This window comes from Piliocolobus tephrosceles, chromosome 4 (assembly GCF_002776525.5).
Source record: "Piliocolobus tephrosceles isolate RC106 chromosome 4, ASM277652v3, whole genome shotgun sequence".
NCBI lineage: Eukaryota > Metazoa > Chordata > Mammalia > Primates > Cercopithecidae > Piliocolobus > Piliocolobus tephrosceles.
Genome location: NC_045437.1, coordinates 111,864,561 through 111,891,013, shown reverse-complemented (window position 1 = coordinate 111,891,013; position 26,453 = coordinate 111,864,561). Strand labels below are relative to the sequence as shown.

The window sequence follows — 26,453 nt, the reverse complement described above, 5'->3', positions numbered from 1 at the left end:
AAAACTCCAAACAGAATGCTGTAGTCACTGACACTGCTTCCTAAAACGTGGCCAACGATTCCGAATGTGACAAACGGGTCACGTTCTTGATTGTTTTTCACCACCCACAAAGTTAAAACCCTCTCATCTTTCCTTCCTGAGCGACATGCAAATTACCTATTCAAAAGCAACTTAAGTATCTCCAGTTGGATATTCTTAGGCATCATCTCATCCTTGCCAGTCTCTGCAAAATATGGTCAACAAAAATAAATACCACCTTCTAAATACCACCCAGCTGTGCAGGATGGAGACTTCCTGGTATCCAGGCTCCTTCCTCTCCCTCTTCCCCACCTCTGAGAAGTCCCCAAGCACGAAGTGTTCTGCGTCCCGAACATTCCAGGGGCCGCCAGCCACCACGGGCTCTGTCCTGAGGTGCCAAGCAGGACATCCCTGCCCGACATTCTGTCCCCCCGCACCGCACACGCGTTAACGGCTGTGGCGTCTCCACCCCGGCACGCACTGGCCCGCCCGCAGGGCCAGGCTGGAAGTGTCGGGCGCTTGCCAGGCCAAGGCGCAAACCTGCTGCCTTCCAGGCCTTTTCGGCGCGGTCCCCGTCAGGAACGCGCCCAGTCGCCTCCTACTCCGTCTTCCGGAACCTTCCCCATCCTCTCTCGTCAGCGACCGGGCGTCGCTCCCCTGGACTAACCTCCCTTGTCCCATCTGCAGCTTTTCGCTGGTCTGCATCTTCCTGGGCCTTCGAGTGACCTGGTTCTAAAGCGAACGGAATGGAACCGATTCCGTAAGTTCATTCAGCTCCAGAATCCACCAGGTTCCAGATTCTGATGAGCGCGCTGAGGTCGGCGCGAAGGGGCCTCTGGGAAAGGTAGTTTCCGCGCCTAAAGCCCGGGGGCGGGGCCCTGTTCCCGCAGGCGCAAGGCAGCACGGTCTCCGCCGATTCTCCCTCTGGGAAGTGGAGTCTGGCCTGCGGAACCGCAGCAGCCCGGAGACTTGTGGGAATTCGGCCCAACGGTTCCCAGGGCAACGCGCAAGCGCAGTTCAGCTCCCGGCTGCAGACTCCAGCTCATTGTGCTCTGACTGCGATGTGGCGCTTGCGACCTCTCGCCGCCGGCAGAGGCTCCTCGAAGAGCGACACGAGGGTGACCAGGCACGGTGGTCAGAGCCGCAGAGGGAGAGCGGGAGCGGTCGTGAGGTCGTCTGGGGAGAAGGGCGAAGGCAAAGCCGAGGAGGTGCGGTTGTGGTCCCTTCTGGAGGACGCTGATCCAATGCCCCAAACTTCCCGGAATGTATGTCTGAGATTTGATCCCAAACAGAGAGGGAGGACGGCCAGGGGTGGTCATCCTGGGTTTAGGGTCGAGTCTGTGAGTGCCTGTGGAGGAGATGGAGCCAGGGCCTCTGGCCTGTGTCTTGGAGCGGACTCTGAGAAGCCCAAGGTTTCCGCTCAGGTGACAGATACGCGCCTGGCGTGGTTCCGAGGCCGGAGGCAGCCCTTGCAGCAGCCCCCGAGGGACCTGGCGAAGCGGCAGGGGCGGGAGGGGGTTGTGTGTAATTAGGGCTCCTAACCCTTCCCTCTCCCCTCCCCGCAACTCACACAAACGCCGCTTCTGCCCACCCGTGACTCCAGGCCACCCAAACTGGGCCCCAGAGAGTGAGGACCCTGAGGCCAGAGAAGAGTTTGCCTGAAAGGCTTCGACAGTGAAGAGCCAGCCTTCTTAGCCTCCTTTTTGAGGAGGAAGAAGACGACCCTCCTTTTCCTCTTCTCCTGTTACTCCCAGATAAGGCAGCTGTTCCAAAGCCGCAGAGGGAGAGCGGAGCGGTCTTCCAATCCAATCGAACCCAGACTCTGCCCTCAGTTGCCTCTCCCCAGCGCTCCCACCTTTTCGGGTACATCCTGGTGGATTCTGGAGCTGAATAACTTGTTAAGGAGATAATTCTTGGCCGGGTGCGGTGGCTCACGCCTGTAATCCCAGCACTTTGGGAGGCCGAGGCGAGCTGATCACCTGAGGTCAGGAGTTCGAGACCAGCCTGGCCAATATGGTGAAATCCCTGTCTCTACTAAAAATATAAAAATTAACCGGGCGTGGTGGCGGGTGCGTGTAATCCCAGCTACTCAGGAGACTGGGGCAGGAGAATTGCTTGAACCCGGAAGGCGGAGGTTGCAGTGAGCCAAGATCATGCCATTGCTCTCCAGCCTAGGTGACAGAGCGAGACTCTGTCTCAAAAAAAAAAAAAAAAAAAAAAAAATTCTCTTGAGATCGTCCAGTGAGGCTGAAGGGAAGGACCAGAGGATGGGTGGAAGGCGTGAGATCTGGGCCTGGAACAGGCTTTCTGCAAGGAAAAGTCAATGTATAGTACCCTCTGAAGTAGGAGAGAGAATGGGGAGCAAACAGGAGCCAAAACACTCACTGCTTGGGGTCCTGGCGTCCTCCCAGGATGTGAAGGCTCACTGCCTCGCTCTGGACTGCTGTATGAGAGCTTCTGACCCAGTCCTCTCCTAATAGCAGGTGTGTAGACCCTTCTAGCCTGAGGAGTTCTGCGGGTGTGAAGCTCCACACCTGCTTCCATAGCACTTTGCCTGTCCCTAAGAGGGCTCGTCGGAGAAGAAGAATGGCTGTCAGCCACCTGCCAACCATGGGCCAGGTGAGTGGGGGTTTCTTCCCCCTAAATTGCTTTCTGGATTTGAAGAGTGTGGCATGTTTCCTTCCTCTAATCAGGAGCTTTTCTCCCAATCCAGGCCCACCCAGACACTGACCTCAGTTGCCTCTCCCCAACCACCACCCACCCCCCACCCTCACCCCGCATCTGGCTTATCCTGGTGGGTGTGGGTATAACTTGCTAAAGGTCACATAAATGTCACAGCTGAGACTGGAACCCAGGTTCCTGTGAAATCAAAACCTGTACTCTTTTCACTAGCAAGTAAGATTAGGGATCTGAAGTGGTAAAGGCATGTATTAGTCCCTTTTTGCCTTACTCTAAAGAAATACCTGAGGCTGGGTAATTGATAAGAAAAGAATTTTAATTGGCCCACGGTTCTGTAGGCTGTACAGGAAGCATGGTGTCAGCATCTACTTCTGATGAGGCCTTTAAAAGCTTCCAATCTGTAATCCCAGCACTTTGGGAGGCCGAGACGGGCGGATCCCGAGGTCAGGATATTGAGACCATCCTGGCTAACACGGTGAAACCCCGTCTCTACTAAAAAATACAAAAAAACTAGCCGGGCGAGGTGACGGGCGCCTGTAGTCCCAGCTACTCAGGACCCTGAAGCAGGAGAATGGCGTAAACCTGGGAGGCGGAGCTTGCAGTGAGCCGAGATCCGGCCACTACACTCCAGCCTAGGCAACAGAGCGGGACTCCGTCTCAAAATAAAAAAAACAAAAACAAAAAAGCTTCCAATCATAGCAGAAGGTGAAGGGGGAGCAGGTGCATCACACGGTGAGAGAGGGAGCAAGAGAGAGAAGTGGGAGGTCCTAGACTCTTTTTTTTTTTTTTTTTTTTTTTTTGTGGGAGAGGTTGGGTCTTTTTCAGTGCAGTGGCTGGATCTCAGCTCACTGCAAGCTCCGCCTCCCGGGTTCACGCCATTCTCCTGCCTCAGCCTCCCGAGTAGCTGGGACTACAGGCGCCCGCCACCTCGCCCGGCTAGTTTTTTGTATTTTTTAGTAGAGACGGGGTTTCACCGTGTTAGCCAGGATGGTCTCGATCTCCTGAGCTCGTGATCCGCCCGTCTCGGCCTCTCAGAGTGCTGGGATTACAGGCTTGAGCCACTGCGCCCGGCCGTTCCTAGACTCTTAAACAACTGGATCTCATGTGAACGAGCTAAGCGAGAATTCACTCATCACCAAGAGGACGGCACTAAGCCATTCACGAGGGATCTACCCCCTTGATCCAACACCCCTCACCAGGCCCCACCTCCAACACTGGAGGTCACATTTCAACAGGAGATTTGGAAGGGACATACATCCAAACCGTGTCAGGGCAGTACCTCACACAGAGTTCAAAGAAGGGCATTGTGGGAACACTTTTTTGAGGAGGTGTGACTTACTAGACTCTTTTTCTTTTATGAAATTTGGCTTTTTTACCAATGAAATTATTCAAAAGACTATGCTTCCAAAAAGTCCTATAATTTCCTAAAACACTTGAGCAGTCCTAGCATCTTTAGAATAAGAATATGGACTGTGCTTTGAAGGAGACAGCATTCATTTGGGCATATACATTCTGATAGATTTGGTTAAATTGTTCTAATTCCTTCACATTTAAACCTCCCCAAGGACTGGAATGTGTGGCAGGAATCACTGGAAGGGATGACCAGCTAGGTGGGAGCGCCATGTTCAACATAGCACAGCTCACCGGCTGCTCCCCTCCTCTTGGCTTCTGACTTGTCACTTGGGACCTGTCTCATGCACCACTTTTTCTATGAAACCTGTCTCCACCCACAGTGCCAGTCTGCTGTGATATTTTCCTTCCCTAACCTTTTCCTCAAAGTCACTGTTGGTGTCATACAATTTATCTTGTGTTTATAGGCTGCCTTAATTTTGTTGCCATTCAATAGACATATATTAGGGCTGTAAAATGTGCCAGGAATTATGATCTGGGCTACAAATACAAAGTGAACGATAAATGGTCCCTGACAAATGGGTTCATGGCTTCCATCAGAGTGTTTCTTGACTGTCTGCCATGGGCCAAGTATCTGGGTGCAGGTAACAGAAACCTAATTCAAACTGCCTTAGGCAGCAGCAGGCACTTATTGGAAAGATATGGAGGTGTTTCCCCAAATGCAAAGGCGAAGACACAACTGGATGTTGACTATGGGAGGGGGTCTACAATAACCTGAGAGTCCTTTCTCATGGACCTTTGGTTCCTTCTCTGGGCTTCTGCTTGCCTCTTCTTTCTCAGCGAACACCAGCTCCCTTAACTTCTCAGCCACCTGGGAAGACAAGAGCTGTAATAGCTACTGGATTTTACATGCTAGGTTAGGTTTCGGGTACACCTGTGTGTCAGGACAGGGAGACTTTCCTCTGTGACCCCATCTCAGAGTTTCTATGAAAGGGACTAGTTCTAATCAGAAGGAGCAAGGTCCTATTGTGTAGAATGACTAGTTCTATGGGACCCATGTGTGTGTATGCACATATGCACACATGTGCATGCGTGTGTGTGTGAGGGTGTCACAGGGTGTGTGGGGGTATTTGTGTGTGTGTTTGGGTGTGTTCGGGTGTGTGTGTCGTGTGTGTTGAGGGTCTGTCGGGGGATGTGTAGGGGTGTGTCTTTGTATGTGAGTTTGTGTGTCTCTGTGTGTGTCTCTATGTTTGTATGTGGGGGTATGGGTATGTGTTGTGTGTATGTGCATGTGCACTTGTGTGTGTCTGTGTGTGTTGGTGTTTGTGTGTGTGTGTGGGTGTATGGATATGGGTGTGTGCACGTGTGCCTCTGTGTTTGTGTGTGCCTCTGTGAGTTTATGTGTGTTTGTATGTGGGGGGGTATGGATATGGGTGTTTGCGCTTGTGTGTGTGTGTGTGTGTGTGAATGTTGTGGGGGGTGTGTGTTGTGTGTGTGTATGTGGAGGGGTATGGGTGTGTATGTGTGTGCTTTGTGTCTGTGTGTAGGGGGTGTGGGCATGGGTGTGTATGTGTTTGTGTCTAGGTGTGTGTGTGTACGCTAGCATATGTGTCTCAGGTGTGTGTGTATGGGTGTGTGTTGTGTGTTTGTGTGTGTGTGTATGTGGAAGGGTGTGGGTGTGTGTGTGTCTCTGGGGGAGTGTGGGTATGGGTGTGTGTTGTATGTGTGTGTGTTTGTGTATGTGGAAGGGTGTGGGGATGTGTGTGTCTCTGTGGGGAGTGTGGGTATGGGTGTGTGTTGTGTGTATGTGTGTTTGTGTGTGTGTGTGTGTGTCTGTGGGGGAGTGTGGGTGTGGGTGTGTGTTGTGGGTGTGGGTGTGTGTTGTGTGTGTGTGTTTGTGTGTGTGTGTGTGTGTCTGTGGGGGGGGTGTGGGTGTGGGTGTGTGTTGTGTGTATGGGTGTGTGTGTGTGTATGTGGAAGGGTATGGGTGTGTGTGTGTGGGTGTGTGTGTGTACACCCTGAAGAAAAGCAGGAGTTGCTGAGCAGCCACAGATAGGTGTTGAGTACATGGGCCGTGTTCCAGATGTGGGGAAGGCCAGGAGATGTGGAGACAGACAGCCCACATCTTGGAGTTAACAGTCCAGTGGGGGAGACAAAGTAAACCAAACATCACAATAAATTGGGGCAGTGTCTTGATGGGTCCTCATAGACAACTGCAGGAGCCGTCAGGGAAGGCTGCACTGAGCAAGCAGTGTCTATGCTGAGACCTGCATAGGATTTGGTCCCCTAAGGTGAGGGGAGAGGCAGGGCTAGGCGGTGTGAGGGAGATGGAGAAAATGTTCTGGGCTGAATGGATGGCAAGTTGGAAGTCCCAGTGCTGAGGAAGCCTATCTTCACCACCATATATGTTTCTTCAGAGTGGGGAGCAACGTCTAGTCCAAAGCTAGGCCCCTAGGAGACACTGAAGAGTGATTAACTTGCCACAGAATGCCAGCTCCCTGTGTGCCAGAAGTCCTGTAAATCTCCACAAGCTTCTAGGGGCTGCCAGTCTCTTTTCTAGAGAACCATGTGCATGGGTAGCCCCTGGTCAAGGAGAATGAATTTGCTGTTGCAGGAATCGGTGACCTTCAAGGATGTGGCTGTACTCTTCACCCAGGAAGAGTGGGGGCAGCTGAGCCCAGCCCAGAGGGCCCTGTACAGGGACGTGATGCTGGAGAACTACAGCAACCTGGTCTCACTGGGTAAGTGGGGCCCCTGCAAGGTTTCTCTTCACTTTTGGGGATCTCTTTAGGACCTTTCCATTGACACCATATAGAAGATTTGGTTGGACCAATTGAGGACGCTGTCTTCAACGGTGCTATTAATACTTACCTGTCCTTGGTGTCCTGGGCACAGGCCTCTTTTGGAGTCCACTGCGGATGCCTCAAAAGTGACTAGGGTCAAACGCTTTCTTTCTGGCAAGGAGAGGAACATGGGAACAGATTGTGTCAGGCCTCAGTCATCTTTTCCTCCCGCTGGGAACACACCTGGCCCTGGGCTTTCCTATCAAGTCCTCTTTTCCAGCAAGTTCTGAGGACCAGCCTTTGTCTTTGCAATGATTTTTATCTCTTGTATAAACAGATGTGGTTTATTTTTGTCTCCCCTTAAAAACAGGACTCTTAGGACCCAAACCAGATATGTTTTCCCAGCTAGAAAAAAGGGAAGTGTGGATGCCAGAGGATGCCCCTGGAGGCTTCTGTCTTGGTAAGAATCATGTGTGTGGGAGACACCGGGAGGAGCCCTGCTGGGCAGGGAAGGCTCCGTAGGGAAGGCGGGGACACTCGCAAATGCACCAGTCTGTGAATTGAGAAAAGAGCCTATTTCACCTTTGTTCACCTTAATACCTTGTTGCTACATTTGTTCTAGCCTGCACTGCCAAAATGTAGCAGGCCTGGACCCTCCCCAGCAATGATTTTTCTTCTCTCCCTCTTTGGCATAGATTAGTAGAGTCTCTGGTCTAGAAAAGACTCAACTTCATCTGGGCAGTTCTCCCCACAGCCCATTCATGGGTGTCCTGTTCAGCATCTGACAGTGCAGTCTGTGCCTGCCCTTCCCTCATGAGGAGCCACAGCATGGCAGCTTCTGGTCTTAGGAGCCAGTTTTCATGTGCCTACTAGTTATCTCCTCCAGCTACACGTTGTACTTTTCCTTAGCTACCTCCATATGTGTTTGCCCACATGGATTATTTCTCTTCTGCGTTTTGCCGGCCGTCATCTTTGACTGCGAATGCCATGGAGACCAGGTTTATTATATGTTTTGCTGTGTTGCTCACACCTATCTCAGTGCTTGGCACCTAGTAAGTAGCACAGATTTGTTGCCTAGGGATACAAAAGACATGACAGTTTGGTGACGGTTACTTGTCTTGAGGAGCTCATTGTATCTGGTGGCTTAAGGGCAGTGCTGTGTTTTGCTCCCTTAATCCCCAGTATTCCAGAGTGCTTAGTGCCTTACCCAAGCACTGTAGCGTTTCACTATCAGCTAGCATTTTGCAGAGTGTCACGTATTTTTACAAACCTTTTGTTATGGATTTTCCACAGTAACCCAGTGTAGTAGACAGGAATTTATATCCTACAATAAGTAACTCTGTGCCTGGAATATCTAGAACACAATCTGTTATGGAAATTAAATATCTTTTTTTTTTCTTTTTTTTTTTTTTTTTTGACGGGGCCTCCCTCTGTCGCCCAGGCTGGAGTGCAGTGGTGCAATCTCAGCTCACTGCAACCTCTGCCTCTTGGGTTTGAACAATTCTCCTGCCTCAGCTTCCCGAGTAGCTGGGACTACAGGCTTGCGCCACCACGCCTGGCTAATTTTTGTATTTTTAGTAGAGATGGGGTTTCACCATGTTGGCCAGCATGGTCTCGAATTCCTGACCTCAAGTGATCCACCCACCTTAGCCTCCCAGAGTGCTGGGAGCCACCTCACCTGGCCAGAAATTAAATATCTTAATTCTAAAACTCAGTTGTCAAAAAACTTTTTAAAATACATCCAATAGCATTCTGAATAACCTATGAATCTGTATGTTCCATTACCAAACTAAGACATTTTAAATATTTTATTTTGTATTATACAAATAGTCTTATAACAAAAATGGAGGCAATTAAAAGAAATTCATCCACAGTTCTACCACCTTGGCATCACTGTTTTTACCTAAATCATTCAATCATCCATTCATTCATGATTCAAGGAGTCTGATTCTTCATTGCACCCTTGAGAGAGGAGTATGGAGGGAGGTGAAGAAGACTTTTGTGCCTACAGCGGTTTCATAGTCAGCTGTGGGTGATGACATGAAAGCACAGCCAGCTGCAGTTGAGGGTACCCGGGCCCCTCCCCACACTCTGTTTCCATAGTCATGATTTCTGAGTTTCCTGGAGATGCAGCACCGAGGCTGGTTTGTGAAGGATGATTAGCAGTTAGCCAGTCAGACATCAAAGAAGACTTAATTTGTGACTCAAGAAAGTTTTATAGCTTTTCCATTTCCTATTAAAAGTTTATGTGTATATATAATTTATGTAAATTTAAATATATATTTTATATAAATTATTCTGTGAATTTATTTCTATTTAAATAATAAATTTAATGTATAATTTATATAAATTATATGTGTGTATATATGTGTGTGTATATATATTTTTTAAGACACAGTCCCCTTCTGTTACCAGGCTGGAGTGCAGTGGTGTAATCATGGCTGTCTGCAACGTTGAACCTCCTGGGCTCAAGTGAGTCTCTTGCCTCAGGCTTCTAAATAGCTGAGACTATAGGTGCCTCCCACTGCCTGGCTACTTTTTATTTTTTATTTTATTTGAGATGTCACCCAGGCTGGAGTGCAGTGGTGCAATCTCGGCTCACTGCAGCCTCTGCTTCCTGGGTTCAAGTGATTCTCCTGCCTCAGCCTCCCAAGTAGCTGGGATTACAGGCGCCCGCCATCTCGCCCAGCTAATTTTTTGTATTTTTACTAGAGATGAGGTTTTGTCATGTTGGCCAGGCTGGTCTCAAACTCATGACCTCAGGTGATCCGCCCCCTCAGCCTCCCAAAGTGCTGGGATTACAGGTGTGAGCCACTGTGCCTGGTCTTTTTTTTTAGTATTTTGCCCAGGCTGATCTCAAACTCTGGACTTCAATCCTCCTGCCTCAGCCTCCTAATAAAGTTATATTTTTAAAAAATAGATCTTCTATTTTGTTTTTTGTCCACTGGGAGTTTCTGCTGTAAAGAAGTGCTGGTCATTTCCAAATAACTAGTATTGTCACTTGTCAGTTCCTAGTTCATATTGTTACTTCCTAATTCATATTCATTCTCAAAATATTTGTTGGATTCATTTTTAGTTTTTTTCTCTTATTTCTGTTTCATTTCTTTTTGTTTGTTTGTTGTTGTTGTTGTTGTTGTTGTTGTTTGAGATGGAGTCTCTGTCACCAGGCTGGAGTACAGTAGCACGATCTGGGTTCACTGCAACCACTGCCTCCCGGGTTCAAGCGATTCTCCTGCCTCAGCCTCCTGAGTAGCTGGGACTACAGGCGCCTGCCACCATGCCCGGCTAATTTTTGTATTTTTAGCAGAGATGAGGTTTCACCATGTTGATCAGGATGGTCTCCATCTCCTGACCTCGTAATCCTCCCATCTCGGCCTCCCAAAGTGCTGCGATTACAGGCATGAGCCACCGCGCCCGGCCTTAAAGAGCTGTTTCTTATTTATTGCTCTTACATGTAATTTCTACACACACCATTATCATTTCTTCGTTTCACTATAAAATAATTTTTTTTTTTTTTTTTTGAGAGGGAGTCTCACTCTGTCACCCAGGCTGGAGTACAGTGGCGCAATCTTGGCTCACTGCAAGCTCTGCCTCCCAGATTTAGACCATTCTCCTGCCTCAGCCTCCCGAGTAACTGGGATTACAGGCGCCCACCACCGTGCCTGGCTAATTTTTTGTATTTTTAGTAGAGACGGAGTTTCATTGTGTTAGCCAGGATGGTCTGATCTTCCAACCTCGTGATCCACCGGCCTCGGCTTCCCAAAGTGCTGGAATTACAGGTGTGAGCCACCGCGCCCAACCAAAATAAATGTATTTTGAATATTGTACATCGTGTATATACATGTATACATCATGTATACACAGCCCTTGTTTGGGAGTTTCTTTGCGGGTATTTGAAGATGTAGAGGTACTGGATTTAAGGGTATATGCTCCTTCAACTTTACTAGATATTCGCAGATTGATCATCAAATTAGTTGTTCCAAATTATACTAACAGTTGTTGCAAATTCCTGTTACTTAACATCCCTGCCCAAATTTGGAACTATCAGAGTTTTAAAAACTTCTGTTAGTCTTATTCCTGAGAAATGGTATCTTGTGGTTTTTATTTACGTTTCCTTCATTACCAGTGAGGTTGAACATCTTTTCATATACTGACTGATTATTTACTTTTTGTGACTGACACACTCCTATTCTTTGCCCATTTTTCTATAACAGTTTCTTTTTGTATTCATTCATAGGAGCTCTGTCTGTATTTAGGAATCTGCTTTATCAGTTCGTGTGAATGTCCGTTATCCAGTCCATAGCTTACTGTGTCTCTTTCTTTATGAGCAGAAGTTCTTATCTGATGAAGTAAAATATATCAATATTCATCTTTATGATATTTATTCTTAGTGCTTTCTGTGTCCTGTTTAAATCATCTTTGCTACCCTTTGATCCATGAGGGAAGGACTTTGCCTTGTTTGCTCTTGTATCTTGGGCAATACTAGGTCTTAGTCTGTATTTGCTGAATAAGTTCATTTCTAATAATTTTTACCTTTTTCTTTTTTTTTCTGTGTGTTGTCAGAAGTTTGTCTTTTTTAATAGACTTTTAAATGAATAAACATGTGACTTTGCTGATCCTTTCTATTTTTGTTTATTTTATTAATTTTTGTTCTTCACTGTTTCCTTCAACTTTTTTGGAGTTTATTCTGTTTTTCCCCCTTTTTCTTTCTTTTAAGCATTTATTTTTAATTGAAGTAATACAGGCATTTAATGAAACTCTATGAGGTTTATAGTGAACAATGGTGGCTCTTCCCCCCACTTCCCCTTTTTGCCCTCTCTGGAAGTAGCCACTCTCTCTTCTTTTAGCTGATTATTTGATATATTTGCTTCCGTTTCTCCAAGTGACATGTTTGTGTTGCTACCTCTTGGCTTTTCAGTTTTAGACAGTATGTATTGAATTCTTTCTATACAAAGCGAGGCTTAAACTCGGCCCTGGCCCCTTCACCAACTCCTGCTTATTGAATTTCCACTCGCCGTCCTCCCCGTTGTAGTGTAGCTTTGACTTCGTCAATAGTCAGTGTTGACATTCTCAAACACTAGTCATAACTGAACTGTGTAGGAAATTATGACAACTTTGCTTTCCTAAGCAATGTATTCCTAGAGTTCATTAGTTCTTAGTTGAGTTTATATTGATCATTAATTTGATCTCAGTCCTTCTCTCATTGTCTTCATCCTTTCTGTAGCCTTCTGACCTCCATTCTAGAAGGCTCGGCCTTCTGCAGTTGGTGCCCAGCTGGCATCCTGAGAATCCCCTTCTATCCTGGGCCGTTCACTGTGCCGTTCACTGTGTCCCGTGTCTTCTTTCATGGTTTGCTGTCTCCTTTTGGTGGCACACATCTCCTTGTAGCTTCCATAGGAAGAATGCGAGGAAATACATGTTTTCTACCCTATTAGCTTGTCTGTAGATGTCTTTTTCTCTCCCTGACACTTCATGGATCATTTGACTGGATAGAATTCAGCACTGGGAATCATTTTCCTTCAGAAATTTCACATTACTCCATTGTTTTCTGGACCTCAGGCTGCTGTTAAGAAATCTGAAATCACAGCTGGATTCGGTGGCTCACGTCTGTAATCCCAGCACTTTGGGAGGCAGAGATGGGCAGATCATGAGGTCAGGAGATCGAGACCATCCTGGCGAGCATGGTGAAACCCTATCTCTACTAAAAATACAAAAAATTAGCCAGGCGTGGTGGCGGGCTCCTGTAATCACAGCTACTCAGGAGGCTGAGGCAGGAGAATGGCGTGAACCCAGGAGGTGGAGCTTGCAGTGAGCTGAGATCGCGCCACCGCACTCCACCCTGGGTGACAAAGTGAGATTCCGTCTCAAAAAAAAAAAAAAAAGAAATCCGAAATCGCTCTGTTTCTTAATCATTTGTAACCTGTTTTTCCTCTCTGAAAACTTGCAAGATCTTCTCATTTACTCCAGTGATCTTAAATTTCCCGGTGATGTTCCCTGCCGTGGATCTATTTTTATCCACCAAGCATTGGTGAGCCTTTGGCTGAGCATTTAGTGAAACTTTCCATCTAAAATTCCCGCCCAGCCAGGCATGTTAGCTCACACCTGTAATCCCAGCACTTTGGGAGGCCGAGGTGGGTGGATCACTTGAAGTCAGGAGTTTGACACTAGCCTGGCCAACGTGGTGAAACCCCATCTCTATTAAAAATACAAAAATTAGCTGGGTGTGGTGGCAGGAGCCTGTAATCCCAGCTACTTGGGAGGCTGAGGCACAAGAATCGCTTGAACCCAGGAGGCAGTGGTTGCAGTGAGCTGAGATTGCACCACTGCACTCCAGCCTGACCGGAGTGCTGGGCTGGACAACAGTTGGGCAACAGAGTGAAACTGTGTCTCAAAAAATAAAAATAAGTAAAATAAAATTCCTGCCCATTGGCATTAGGACATTTTCTCTATTATTGTTTGATTTACACTTTCAGTTTTTTTCTTTTTCTCTTTGCGGAATACTTGATACTAATAATGGACACCCTAGACTGGTCTCTAATTTTCTTATTATTGAAATTCTCATCTTTTATGCTCTTTTGTGTACGTGCTTTTTGTCAGGTTTCCACAACTTTGTCTTCCAACTCTTCTACTGAGGTTTTTAAAAATAATTCTTACTCAGCTTCATCGAATTACAATTACATGGAATAAAATTCACCAATATGAAGTGTAAAATTTGATTAGTTTTGACAAATTTATACAATTTGTAGCCATCACCAAGTCAAGGAAAATAACATTTTTCTTTTTTCTTTTTTTTTTTTTTTTGAGATGGAGTCTCCCTCTGTCGCCTAGGCTGGAGTGCAGTGGTACAATCTCGGCTCACTGCAAGCTCTGCCTCCCGGGTTCACGCCATTCTCCTGCCTCAGCCTCTTGAGTAGCTGGGACTACAGGTGCCCACCACCACACCCAGCTAATTTTTGTATTTTTAGTAGAGACAGGGTTTCACCGTGTTGGCCAGGATGGTCTTGATCTCTTGACCTCGTGATCCGCCCACCTCGGCCTCCCAAAGTGCTGGGATTACAGGCGTGAGCCACTGCACCCGGCCCAGTCTTTCTTATTTTATTCATCCTAACTTCCACTTCCAGATGAAATTGATGGGACCAATTCTTGAAACTTGTGGTGATTGAGGAGTGAATTGGTCTAGTGCTTGGTCCCTCCCTGGGTGGGACCCTCTTGACTACATTGTAAAGGAGGCTTGGAACATATTACTTACATGCCACTTCAAACCCTACATTAAGTATTATAACACCATCTTTTTTTTTTTTAATATGGACCAGTGCAGGTAGGGATATGGCTCCTTAATTCAGCCTGCCCTGAAGTGACCTGGGCCCCAGTGAGCGTGCCTGAGGTGCTCACACCGGAGTGCAGAGTGCTCTTTCGTACTGCAGGCTAGATCAGTGCCAGTAAGTCCCGTCTTACTGAACTGGATTAATTCACACCTCAATTAATTTTCAGTGTGGTCAAACCAAGATGCATTTGATGCCCCTCTTCATAAACTCTTTCTGAAGATGAGTGTTATTATGTAATATAAAATATTTTAAAAGTCAAATAATTACCCTCAAAAAATATTTCAAGCCATGTATTCTTTATATATAGACGTTGTGTTTTTAATCACAATCGATAAAAGGTTTTAATAGATGTCAGTAGCCAATAGCTGACAGAAAAGAAAGCTAGACACTGGTGTTTTTATTGATTATTTTTGAAAGCCATCTCCCAGATTTTTTAAAGCAAACTTTTATTGAAGTTTATACAGAAACTGTTTTCTGTATACATCTGTATACCAAAAGTACACAGATCATAAATGTCCAACTCAGTGAATTTTTACTGTTTAAATATATCTGTGTAGTCAGCATTCATATCAAGAATTATAACATTACCAGCACCCCTTAGAACCACCCAGTCCCCTCGCAGTTTCTTTTGTCGTAAAGGTAACAGCGACTCTGGCGACAGATTTGTTTTGTCTGTTTGTAAACTTTAAATCATACAGTATGTACTCTTTCATGTCTGGCTTCTTGCTTTCAACAGTATGTTTGAGATTCATCCTTGTTGTCACTTGGAACAATAGTTGGTTCATTCTCGTTGCTGTATAATGTTTAGCCATACAAACCTGTCATTATTTGTACATTTTACTGTTGCTAGACATTTGGTTTATTTCTAGCTTAGAGCTATTACAAATAGTACCATTATGAACATTTCTTGTGCAACTTTTAGAAAATATAGGTACACATTTTCCTTGATTAAATAGCTAGGAGTACTATGATTATGCATATGCAAACTTTAACAGACATAGCCACATAGTTTTCCGAAGTGGTTATACTAATTTATACTCCTACCAGCGAAATGCAAGGTTTCCATATCATCTCTTATACATTTAGTATTATCTTTAAAATGTTTTTTCTACCATTTTAGAGGATGTATGGTTATAACTGAAGTTGATCTTCTTATTTTTAGTATTTCAATACCCTGTCTTCTAAAGTAACTATACATCTTTGCCCCACTGTCTATTTTGTTGTCTGATCTTTTGTTACTGGCTTACAGGGCTGCGTATTAGAATGTAGAATCCTGTCATATATATGCATTGCAAACAGTGTTTCCCACGCTGGATAATGACGCCATCTGATAAATACAAATTCTGAATTTTCAGACACCTGAATTCATCAGAGATCTTTTTTTTTTTTTTCCTGTCTATGGTTAGCGCTTTTTGTGTTCTATGTAGGACATCTTAAGCCCGTGAAGATCTGTTTTCCTGTAGTAGCTCTAGTATTTTGTCTTAAGTACTTAGGTCTGCAGTCTATACGGAGGATTGATTACTCATTATTTTCTATAGAGCCGTCCAGTTGACCCAGGATCATTTGCTGAAAAGGCCATCTTTCCCCCATCGTACTGCACTGCCACCTTTGTCATATATGAGGTGACTGCATATCCGTGGGTCTGATTCTGGGTTCTATAATCTGTTCCATGGGTCTGTTTGTGTACACATTTGTTTCTGGACTCTATTCTCTTTCATTCTTTCTATCTAATCTTGTGCCAACACAACATTGCTTTAATTACTCTAGCATTGTAATAAGCCTTACACTTGCTGATGTAAATTCTCCAGTTTTGTCCTTTCCTCTTAGAATTTTAGAATTGGCTATTCAATTTTCACAAAATTCCTGCTGGAATTTTGATAAGAATTGGGCTGAAAGTGTAGATTAATGGGGGACAATTGAGAATTTGAAGTCAAATGCATTTATTGGGTTGTTGAGATCATTTTTTTTTTTTTGAGACAATCTCGCTGTCACCCAGGCTGGAGTGCAGTAACGTGATCTTGGCTCGCTGCAAGTTCCGCTTCCTGGGTTCACACCATTCTCCTGCCTCAGCCTCCTGAGTAGCTGAGACTACAGTCGCCCGCCACCGCGCCCGGCTAATTTTTTGTATTTTTAGTAGAGACAGGTTTTCACCATGTTAGTCAGGATAGTCTCAATCTCCTGACCTCATGATCTACCTGCCTCTGCCTCCCAAAGTGCTGGGATTACAGGTGTGAGCCACAACGCCTGGCCCCCTTTTTCTCTTTTACTTTTGTTTTTCTTCTTTTCTTTTTTCTTTTTTTTTTCTTTTTTTTTTTGAGACAAGTTCTTGCTCTGTTACCCAGGCTGGAGTGCAGTGGTGTGATCATAGTTTACTGCAACCTTGAACTCCTGGGCTCAGGCGATCCTCCCACCTCAGCCTCCTGAGTAGCTGGGACTACAGGAACACATCACCACACCTGGCTGACTTTTAAAATTTTTTGTAGAGATAAAGTTTCACCATATTGCCCAGGCAAGTCTTGGATTCCTAGAGTCAAGTGGTCCTCCTGCCTTGGCCTCCCAAGGTACTGGGATTACGAACATGAGCCACTATGCCCAGCCCATTCCTTTTCTTTTTTTTTGAAACGTAGTTTCACTCTTGTTGCCCAGGCTGGAGTGCAATGGAACGATCTTGGCTCACTGCAACTTCGACCTCCCAGGTTCAAGCGATTCTCCTGCCTCAGCCTCCTGAGTAGTTGGGATTATAGGCATGTGCTACCACGCCTGGCTAATTTTGTATTTTTAGTAAAGGCGGGGTTTCTCCTTGTTGGTCAGGCTGGTCTCAAACTCCCGACCTCAGGTGATCCACCTGCCTTGGCCTCCCAAAGTGCTGGGATTACAGGCATGAGCCACCACACCCGGCCAGTCCATTCCTTTTTTTAATGATTTGATTTCTGAGTCATTGAGGGTGCCATATGAACATACTTCACTGTGATTATTGCTTTATCTATTTTTCCTTTTTATTCTGTTTTTCATTTATACATTTTTAAAGTTATGTTGTGTGCATACAAATGAAAATGTATTGTATTTTCCTGGAGAATTGACCCTTTTGTCTATACAAAATACCTTAAAGTCTGTCTTCTCAAATACTGTGTGATTTGTCTGTTATTAGTATGGATATAGCACCTTTCTTCTGTAAGATATATCCTTTTTAATTCTTTTATTATTTCAGTGTCTACATTTTTGGTATTTCTTTTCTAAGTGATATTCAATTATGTTTTGTTTATCCAGTCTCACAATCTTTTTTTGTTTTTTTGAGAGAGTCTCACTCTGTCACCAGGCTGTAGTGCAGTGGCATGATCTCAGCTCACTGCAACCTCTGCCTCCTGGGGTTCAAGCGATTCTTCTGCCTCAGCCTCCCGAGTAGCTGGGATTACAGGCACCCACCACCACGCCCAGCTAATTTTTGTATTTTTAGTAGAGATGGGGTTTCACCATGTTGGCCAAGATGGTCTCGATCTCTTGAACTCGTGACCTGCCCACCTCAGCCTCCCAAAGTGCTTGGATTACAGGCGAGAGCCACCACACCTGGCCCACAATCTTAGTTTTTAAAAATAACTTAGGTAAGTTACTATGTATGGGATTTTATATCTACTCTCCTATTATTTATTTTATATTTCACTTACTTGCTTTAAATTCCTTGTCCTTTTTTCCGTCCTTCTATTGAATTAAATATTTTTATTGTGCCATTTTTACTCTGTATTAGCTTGTTAATTAACCTTCTTTACTTAATCTTTCATTGTTAATGCTAATAAATAAAACCAGCTTATTACTGTCCAAAATAAATTTTTACTTTTAATAATTCCCAGACAGTGGTACAATCTTAAAAATTAACAGCATTTTTGGCCAGGCACGGTGGCTCATGCCTATAATCCCAGCACTTTGGGAGGTCAAGGCAGGCAGATTGCCTGAGCTCAGGAGTTCGCAACCAGCCTGGGCAACACAGTGAAATCCTGTCTCTACTAAAATACAAAAAAAAATTAGGTGGGCATGGCAGCGTGCTCCTGTAGTCCCAGCTACTCAGGAGACTGAGGCAGGAGAATTGCTTGAATCCAGGAGGCAGAGATTGAAGTCAGCCAAGATCACCACTGCACTCCAGCCTGGGCAACAGAGCGAGACTTGGTCTCAAAAAAAAAAAAAAAAAAAAAAAAATTAACAGCATTTTCTTCCTTCTACCTTTATTTTTGCTATGTATTTTAATTCCACATATATTTGCAATCCATTAAGACATTGTAATTATTGTCTCATGTAATCAATTGTATTTTTATTTATCCACATATTTAACTTTTCCATTGCTTTTCATGCCTTCTTACATTTTCATATTTCCACCTGGAATTATTTTTCTTCTACCTGGAACACATCTGTGTTTCTTTTAATGTAGATCTGCTGGTGACACCATCTCTGTTTTTATTTGTATGGAAATATCTACTTCATGTTTAATTTTCAGAGATATTTTCTCTGTGTGTTGAATTCTAGCTTGACAGTTCGGTTCTTTCAACACTTCAGATGTTACTTCATTGTCTTCTGGGTTCCACTGTTTTCATTAAGACAATGCCAGTCTTAATTTTGCTTTTCAAAGGTAATGTATCATTTTTTTTTTCAAGCAACTTTCAAGTTAATCTTTGGTTTTCCGTAGTGCCTAGGTGAATTTTCTTTGTAGTTACCCTTGGAGTTTATAGCCCTTCTCAGAGTTCATTTTTCAACCTTTTTCTTTTTAAATAATGTTTATCTTTTTAGCCGTGTTTTACTATGGATATTTTCTGCTTATGTATTTTTGTAGCTCACTATTCCTCTCTTCTGCTGTGTTTGATATCTTGTTAAAGACTATTGAATTCATAATTTCAGTTATTGTATTTCTCAGTTCTAGAATTTCCATTTGATTATTCTGTTTCAATTCTTCGTTGTAATTCTCATTCCTGTTTCCTTGAACACGTTAATCGCGGTTGTTTAAAGGTTCACATCTGATAACTCTGGTATCTGTGTTCTGCGGTTCTTTTTCTATTGTCTGTTTTTTCCTCTTCATTCAATTTCTTAGCACAGCCGGCCTTTTTTTATTGCATCCCTGACTCTATGTGTGACGGAGAGCAGAGGCTCTAGATGTTTTTCTTCCAGAGAAGATTTAACTTCCCTAGTAGCAGCTAGAGCGCAAGCAAACCATCCTCCTCCGGCCAAGGGCTGTAGTAGCTGGAGGTTGGTCACAGTATTTGTAAAGCTTTGTCAGCTGCTCATTTGCCCGTGCTGCTGGTTTTGTAGCCCGGCAGTTGCCCGCGCTGCTGGTTTTGTAGCCCGGCAGGAGTCCCAGCTGAGAGCTTCACATGTTTATCATGACCTCTCCTTGGAAGGTCCCGGTTCTGTTGTACTGAAAGACTGGAAAATTCTGGATTTCTGCTTAACTGTAATCTTTTGCCCTGTAAACCTTAAGAATTCAATAAAATGTTTGAGTAACAAGCCACTGAGTATTGGGATCACCTCTCTATATTTTCATTCTCTCCCAAATATTAGACTATAAAGTCGGCCTGGGTGACATCTCATGACTTCAGACAGATAACTTTTTTCAGTTCAGATTTTCTAGTTGTTTCTGCGGAAATGTTGGTCTGCCACGGGCTACTCTCTTTGGCCGGAAGTGGGAGTCAGTCCTCAACATTTTGACATTTGGCAGTACTGATGTTTAACTTTGACCATTCTTTGTTTTGAACAGGGATATATTATTCTGAGCTCAACAGGATTTTAGTCTTGAAACGTGCCTGTTTACCTTTCTTTTCCTAATAAGTAAAGAGGTTTATTTCTTTGATTCTAAAAAGATACCAGGAGTGCCTTTTTGTAGATTTTCTGGAGCGAGTGGGAAAAGGAGGTAATAAGGATGGCTTGTTCTTGATAGGATTTCTCATGAATTTTGCATCATCTGTGTTTAGAATCTAGTCCTTAGTATTACATTTTAGCCCCTCTCCTGCTTGCCATGAGAATACTTGCCAGCAGTGCTTACAGCTGCAGCGTTTATCCTGAGATAACTTTGCCACAAAATGTCTCATGGCACAGTTTCCTCCCCTGGTGTCACATTATTCATCCGGGTTTGGAGGCACTGCCTCCTCATAAGCAATAGGAGGTCCTTATTATTTTAGTAGATATGAACATTTCACACAGCCTGTACAGCAGCCTGGCTTTTTATTATTCATCTGAATGCTCAAATGAGCCTATATGTTGATTTTAGTTTACTCTGGAGTCAAGGTTTTTTCCTACCAAGTGTTGACTGCTATTTTCAGTGGTTTCTTAAGGCCACATCTGTGTTGTTTTAAAAACCATCTCATTTGAATGGACAGGGCACTTTTCTTCTTGTCTGTTAGCATCATGTGGTCTTTATCCATTTTTTGTTTTTGTTTTTGTTTTAGGCTTAGAAAATCAGATAACTTCCCTGTTATCACAAAGAAAATATGTGTTGTACTGAATTCTAACCCAGGCCTGTGACTTCTAATATCATGCTTCCAAGCTCTCCTACCTCATACATTATACATGAGGTCAACCCCTGCCGTAGTCCCCTGTTCACACCTCTTTTCTGTCCTTTCTTGTTGTTACTTCAGAAAATCTTCCGACTCGAAACCTGTCTGTTAGCATTATGAACAGGCTCGTCATCTCGCCCCATCCAAATGTTCTACTAGGGTAAAACGGACATTTTTATTTTTGATGTGTTTCAGACTGGATGACCCGGCCTGCCAGTAAGAAATCTACTCTCAAGGTGGCAATTCCTGAAGAAGAATTGGGCCAATGGACAATAAAGGAAAGATTCAGCAGCAGCAGTCACTGGAAGTGTGCTAGCCTGCTGGAGTGGCAGTGTGGAGGCCAGGAGATGAGTTTGCAGCGAGCGGTACTCACTCACCCCAGCACCCCATCTGGGATTGGTGAACAGGAATGGGATGAATCTGGCAGCACTATGAGCTCATCTCTTCACAGTGCTCAAAGTCAGGGATTCCAGCCTCGCAAAAATGCCTTTGAGTGTAGTGAGTGTGGGAAAGTCTTCTCTAAGAGTTCAACTCTTAATAAACATCAGAAAATTCATACTGAAAAAAACCCAAATCAGAAAATTCATGTTAAAGAGAAAAGATATGAATGTAGAGAATGTGGGAAAGCCTTTCACCAGAGTACGCACCTTATCCATCACCAAAGAATTCACACGGGCGAGAAACCCTATGAATGTAAGGAATGTGGCAAGGCCTTCTCAGTGAGCTCCTCGCTTACGTACCATCAGAAAATTCATACTGGAGAGAAGCCTTTTGAATGCAACTTATGTGGAAAAGCTTTTATCCGAAATATACACCTTGCCCATCATCACAGAATACACACTGGAGAGAAACCTTTTAAATGTAACATTTGTGAAAAAGCCTTTGTGTGCAGGGCACATCTTACCAAACACCAGAATATCCATAGTGGAGAGAAACCCTATAAATGCAATGAATGTGGAAAAGCCTTTAATCAGAGCACAAGTTTTCTTCAGCATCAGAGAATCCACACTGGAGAGAAACCCTTTGAATGTAATGAATGTGGGAAGGCCTTCAGGGTGAACTCTTCCCTTACTGAACATCAGAGAATTCATACTGGAGAGAAACCTTACAAATGTAATGAATGTGGGAAAGCTTTCAGGGATAATTCGTCCTTTGCACGACATCGGAAAATTCACACTGGAGAGAAACCTTACAGATGTGGCTTGTGTGAGAAAGCCTTCAGGGATCAATCAGCACTAGCCCAGCATCAGAGGATTCATACCGGGGAGAAGCCTTATACATGCAACATATGCGAAAAAGCCTTCAGTGACCATTCAGCCCTCACCCAACACAAGAGAATTCATACCAGAGAAAAACCTTATAAATGTAAAATCTGTGGGAAAGCCTTTATCCGAAGCACCCACCTTACTCAACATCAGAGGATTCACACAGGAGAGAAACCCTACAAATGTAACAAATGTGGGAAAGCGTTTAACCAGACTGCAAACCTCATTCAGCATCAGAGACATCATATTGGAGAAAAGTGACATGAGTGCAGTGTGTCTGGAAGACCTTTGAGACTGAGTAGATTAATTATTGAATGTAAGATAATCCATTCTAGAGAATAACTATGAAAGCTTACATCAAGATTGTCACTTTATTTACTGAGGGTCAACTTTCACAGTGTCATGGGGTTTGGGCATTTAAGAATGGTAAACACTCAGCCAGGTGCGGTGGCTCACGCCTGTAATCCCAGCACTTTGGGAGGCCAAGGTGGGCAGATCTCAAGGTCAAAAGATCAAGACCATCCTGGCTAACATGGTGAAACTCCTTCTCTACTAAAAATATTAAAAATTAGCTGGGCGTGGTGGCAGGTGCCTGTAGTCCCAGCTACTAGGGAGGCTGAGGCAGGAGAATGGCGTGAACCCGGGAGGTGGAGGTTACAGTGAGCTGAGAGCACACCACTGCACTCCAGCCTGGGTGACAGAGCAAGACTCCATCTCAAAAAAAAAAAAAAAGAAGAAGAAGAAGAATGGCAAACACTCCTCATTCTTTAATACTGCTTCAAATAGCAGCACTGTTTGATTTGTCTGAATTACCAAGTCTCAGAACCAAAATGGAGCTTCATTAACAGTATTAAAATTGGTTTATCAAATTACATTTTGACTATTAGAGAAACTGGAATTGTAAAAATTAAAGTTGAAAAAGCAAAGGAACAAAAAGGTAAAATGGCCTACAAGCATTTCACTCTGCTAGATTCTCTTACATAAGAGAGTTGCCACCTTTAATGGAAACCTTAGTCCTCTCCTCACCCACAACACCAACACCCAGTGTAAAGAAGGTTCAGTCACCATGCACCACCAACAGTTATTTAAATTATGCTTCCCACTTTCTGCTTCAAACCATCCATTGTCACATCTCTCTGGTCTGTGTGTCTGCTGGCTTAATCCTTGTAGAATTCCTGTGAGATGATTCATTTGCCCCAAATGACCCTCTTCTGACTTAGCAACTCCTAACTGTCTGCATGATGCCACCTATCACTGCCCCCTATGGGGAGCATGGTGATCTGGTCTCAGTCACAGTCCATGATTTTGAATATCACACCCAAATCCAGCCTTCAGAACTTGGTATCTCTGTCTAGAAGGCACAACTTGATCAAAATTCTTGATTTACGCATTTCCTCTGGGCTTCAGCTTGACTGACTCTGGGATGGTACCTGAAGGAGGGGCTTTGCCTATGCCACCTTCACCCTCCAATTCTTCTGTACTTAGTGACTCTACACATCAGTCAGGGACTTGCTCAGCTTCAGGTGCAATGATCCCACCCACTTAAGTTGTAGTTTTCCCAATCACCTCCCTCTGTCATTTCCCATTTCTCTATGTGCAATTGATGTAAGAGATGAAAGCCCCAAGGCCAGTTCTCAGAATGCTCTGACCCACTCTTCCCCTGGCTGGACAGTCCACTGTGTCCACTGCATTAGAGTACATTTCCTACTCCCAGGATAAACTGCTGCATCCTGGTCCTTCCCCTGCTTTTTCTAGGTTTCTGGAGGTATTAATTCTATATTCATAGGAAAGCAGACAGCTTTGAATTTCTGCTTTTGCATTTGGAAGTGGTCATTTCCTCTCCTCCATGTGGGCCTTCCACTATTTAAAGACTTATACTGACAGTGGTAAGAAAAATGTTGAGTAATTCCATGAGTCAAGAAGAGGTCACTAGCTCCATTGACATTCTCTGGCAAGGGCCATGTCCATGTTCAAAAGTTTGAGTGGTACAGTAGTCCTGCAGGTATGGTTCCATTACCATCTTTTTTTTTTTTTTTTTTTTTTTTTTTTTTTGAGAGAGTTTTTGAGACACTGCACTGTCGCCCAGGCTGGAGTGCAGTGGCGTGATCTCAGCTCACTGTAACCTCCACCTTCTGGGTTCAAGTGATTCTCCGCCTCAGCCTCCCAAGTAGCTGGGATTACAGGCACCCACCACCATGCCCAACTAATTTTTTGTATTTTTAGTAGAGATGGGATTTCACTATGTGGGCCAGGCTGGTCTCAAACTCCTGACCTTGTGATCTGCCCACCTCGGCCTCCCAAAGTGCTGGGATTACAGGTGTGAGCCACCGCGCCCGGCCACCTTCACCGTCTTTAATCCTTCAGTGCTTTCAGTAGAAATCACACAGATAAATAACATCTGTGCTCCATCACACACACACACACACGCACACACACACAGCCTCTGGGGGCCTTCTCCCTTTCCTTAACACAAGGAATGGAGGAGTCTGCACCACTGCAAGCTGAAACATATCATGCAATGAAGATGGGAGGCCAAGCAAATTATTCTGCAAAGTGAAGTGGCAAGTTCCTGGTCTGTGGAAGTGCTGTCCATCAAGTTGAGCAACCTGCTGACCCCTCAGAATGCAGCACCTGACCCCCACGTTACAGAAGAGGATATTCTATATCATGGTAGAACTCAGTGGGCTCTGGGTTGCAACACAGACTTGGAAGCTTCCAGCAGCTTCAAAGTCCAAGTAATCTAAATTCAGCCTTCATCTAATAAAGGCCACCTTTGTGGGCCAGCATCTCCTGTTAACTGATCAGCAACTCAGACTTTCTCCCCTATTAAGCTGCATGTGAAACAGTATTTCAAGAGGTTTCTTGGGATTGCCTGTGTCCCATGCCCTCAGAAGTTCATCTGCAGCTTCACGCGGCTGACACCTCAGATTCCAGAGTAAACCTAAAAAAACCATGTTCACTGCTACAGATGTCTGCCTTCACCCCTCTCCATGTAATGTGCCAGGTCTTAACTACTACCCCCTTGCCTTGAATCTCTGAGAAGCACGTTTCTAAGCTGAGTTGGTTGGTTGGTTGATTTTTAGTGAATGCATGAGAACTACCAGTACTTGGTATATGCCTACAGTTGAGCCAGGGCCAAGGCCTGCAGCCAGATCAAGAATCTCATTCATCTCAGCCGTGGCTCCAGGAACTATGCGTTCAGCAGCGTTAAGTGCAGCCTGAAGGCCCCCCATCTGAGATGTCTGCACTATCCCTGAGTTCACCTGCCGTCAGGCCTAGGTTTTCATGAAATTAGTCTTCTGAGATGCCTGTTCACTCATCCCTGGCTGGGAAGGCAAAAAGTAAGTCACTGGCCTATTAGATGTGCCCAGGCTGACTTGAATATATTTATGGTACTAATACTTGGCCAGGCAGTGGCTTTATTGTATTATACTGTGGGGTTATGAGCTCACTATGTAGCCTTCTCAACTAGGGGAGTGGACATTGCCTGGGTACTAGCCATACTCTTCTCACGTGGATGATGCGGCATTCTAACCTGCCCCAGCTCAACCCCTAAAAGTACATTTCTGAGGACTCTGCAGTAAGACTTTTTCAGCCAGTCTTTCCTACCAGCTGATCTGTGGAGTGTTAGACATTTCAGTAGCTACTGAGAGGGAGTTTTCTGTACCCCACCTTCAGCTGGGTTAATCCCCAAACAGCCAGTGTTTCCTAGGAAAAGCAGTTCATTTCATACCTTGCTTTTCTAGTCCTAGTGGCCACGTAGACATACCCAACAGTGGCAAGATGAAGGACCACACACGATTTGGGACTCTTCAGGGACAGACTTGGCCACCTGGTGATATGCCACCTTCCGCAGCTCCATCTTCACACGTCCAGCCTGCGCCTGCTTCATGTAGTGCACGAGACTGTTCTGGCACACCACGACCGTGACCTTCACATGAGGCCAGTCTCCCCGCCCCCTCACCTGGGCCATAGAAAAAGGTAAGAGCCTGAGAAGCAGCTCCTGGCCTCTCCTCCCATCTCGGAGCCTTCTGAGAGCCATCACGGTGCCAGCTCCACTCTGCCCAGTTTGAGGAGGGAATTAGCATCTAGACTTTGACAGGTTCTTCATTTCTATGGGCTTCTGGGAACAGCCACTGAAACTGCCTCCTCATTATAGAAAAAAAAATTGCTTCAGATTTCCCCTTTCAGATTCCTCTGCCCATCTCCTGCTGGGTGCCCCTCATCTCCAGCTGACTGATTTGTTATCTGGGTTCTTTCTCCCCGCCTGCCTGTTTGCCCAGTTTTGACAGCGGCCTCTCTAAGATGTTACCTTCCTCCATATTCACTAACTGCTTCTAGAACAGCACTTTGTCCCTGCAGCAGACTCAGCCTTCCAGGTTACTGTGCCTAAGTCTCAGTCTTGGAACAAAATTGCTTTAAACTGAATGATTTTGGTGGAGAAAACAATTTGATTCAAACTTAATCCAAGAATGCCATAGCCTCCCCCTGTTTGATTCCTCT

At 44.8% G+C, this 26,453-nt stretch overlaps 1 protein-coding gene across 5 annotated transcripts; it reads left to right on the top strand.

The window, feature by feature from the left end:
• Positions 1-209: 209 nt before the first annotated feature.
• On the top strand, positions 210-22,667 carry ZNF454 (zinc finger protein 454). Of its 5 annotated transcripts, none has more exons than XM_023193702.2 (5): positions 210-778; positions 2,502-2,637; positions 6,662-6,788; positions 7,201-7,290; positions 20,881-22,244. In XM_023193702.2, the coding sequence occupies exons 1-5, from the start codon at positions 765-767 to the stop codon at positions 22,209-22,211; spliced, it is 1,698 nt and encodes a 565-aa protein (XP_023049470.1). In that variant the 5' UTR covers positions 210-764; the 3' UTR covers positions 22,212-22,244. The 5 variants fall into 5 exon arrangements, with proteins under 5 accessions (XP_023049470.1, XP_023049474.1, XP_023049473.1 ...); XM_023193706.2 differs by lacking the exon at positions 210-778 and adding an exon at positions 1,039-1,226 and having other exon boundaries at positions 20,881-22,667; XM_023193705.2 differs by lacking the exon at positions 210-778 and adding an exon at positions 1,039-1,226 and having other exon boundaries at positions 2,499-2,637; positions 20,881-22,667.
• The last annotated feature ends 3,786 nt before the right edge of the window (positions 22,668-26,453 follow it).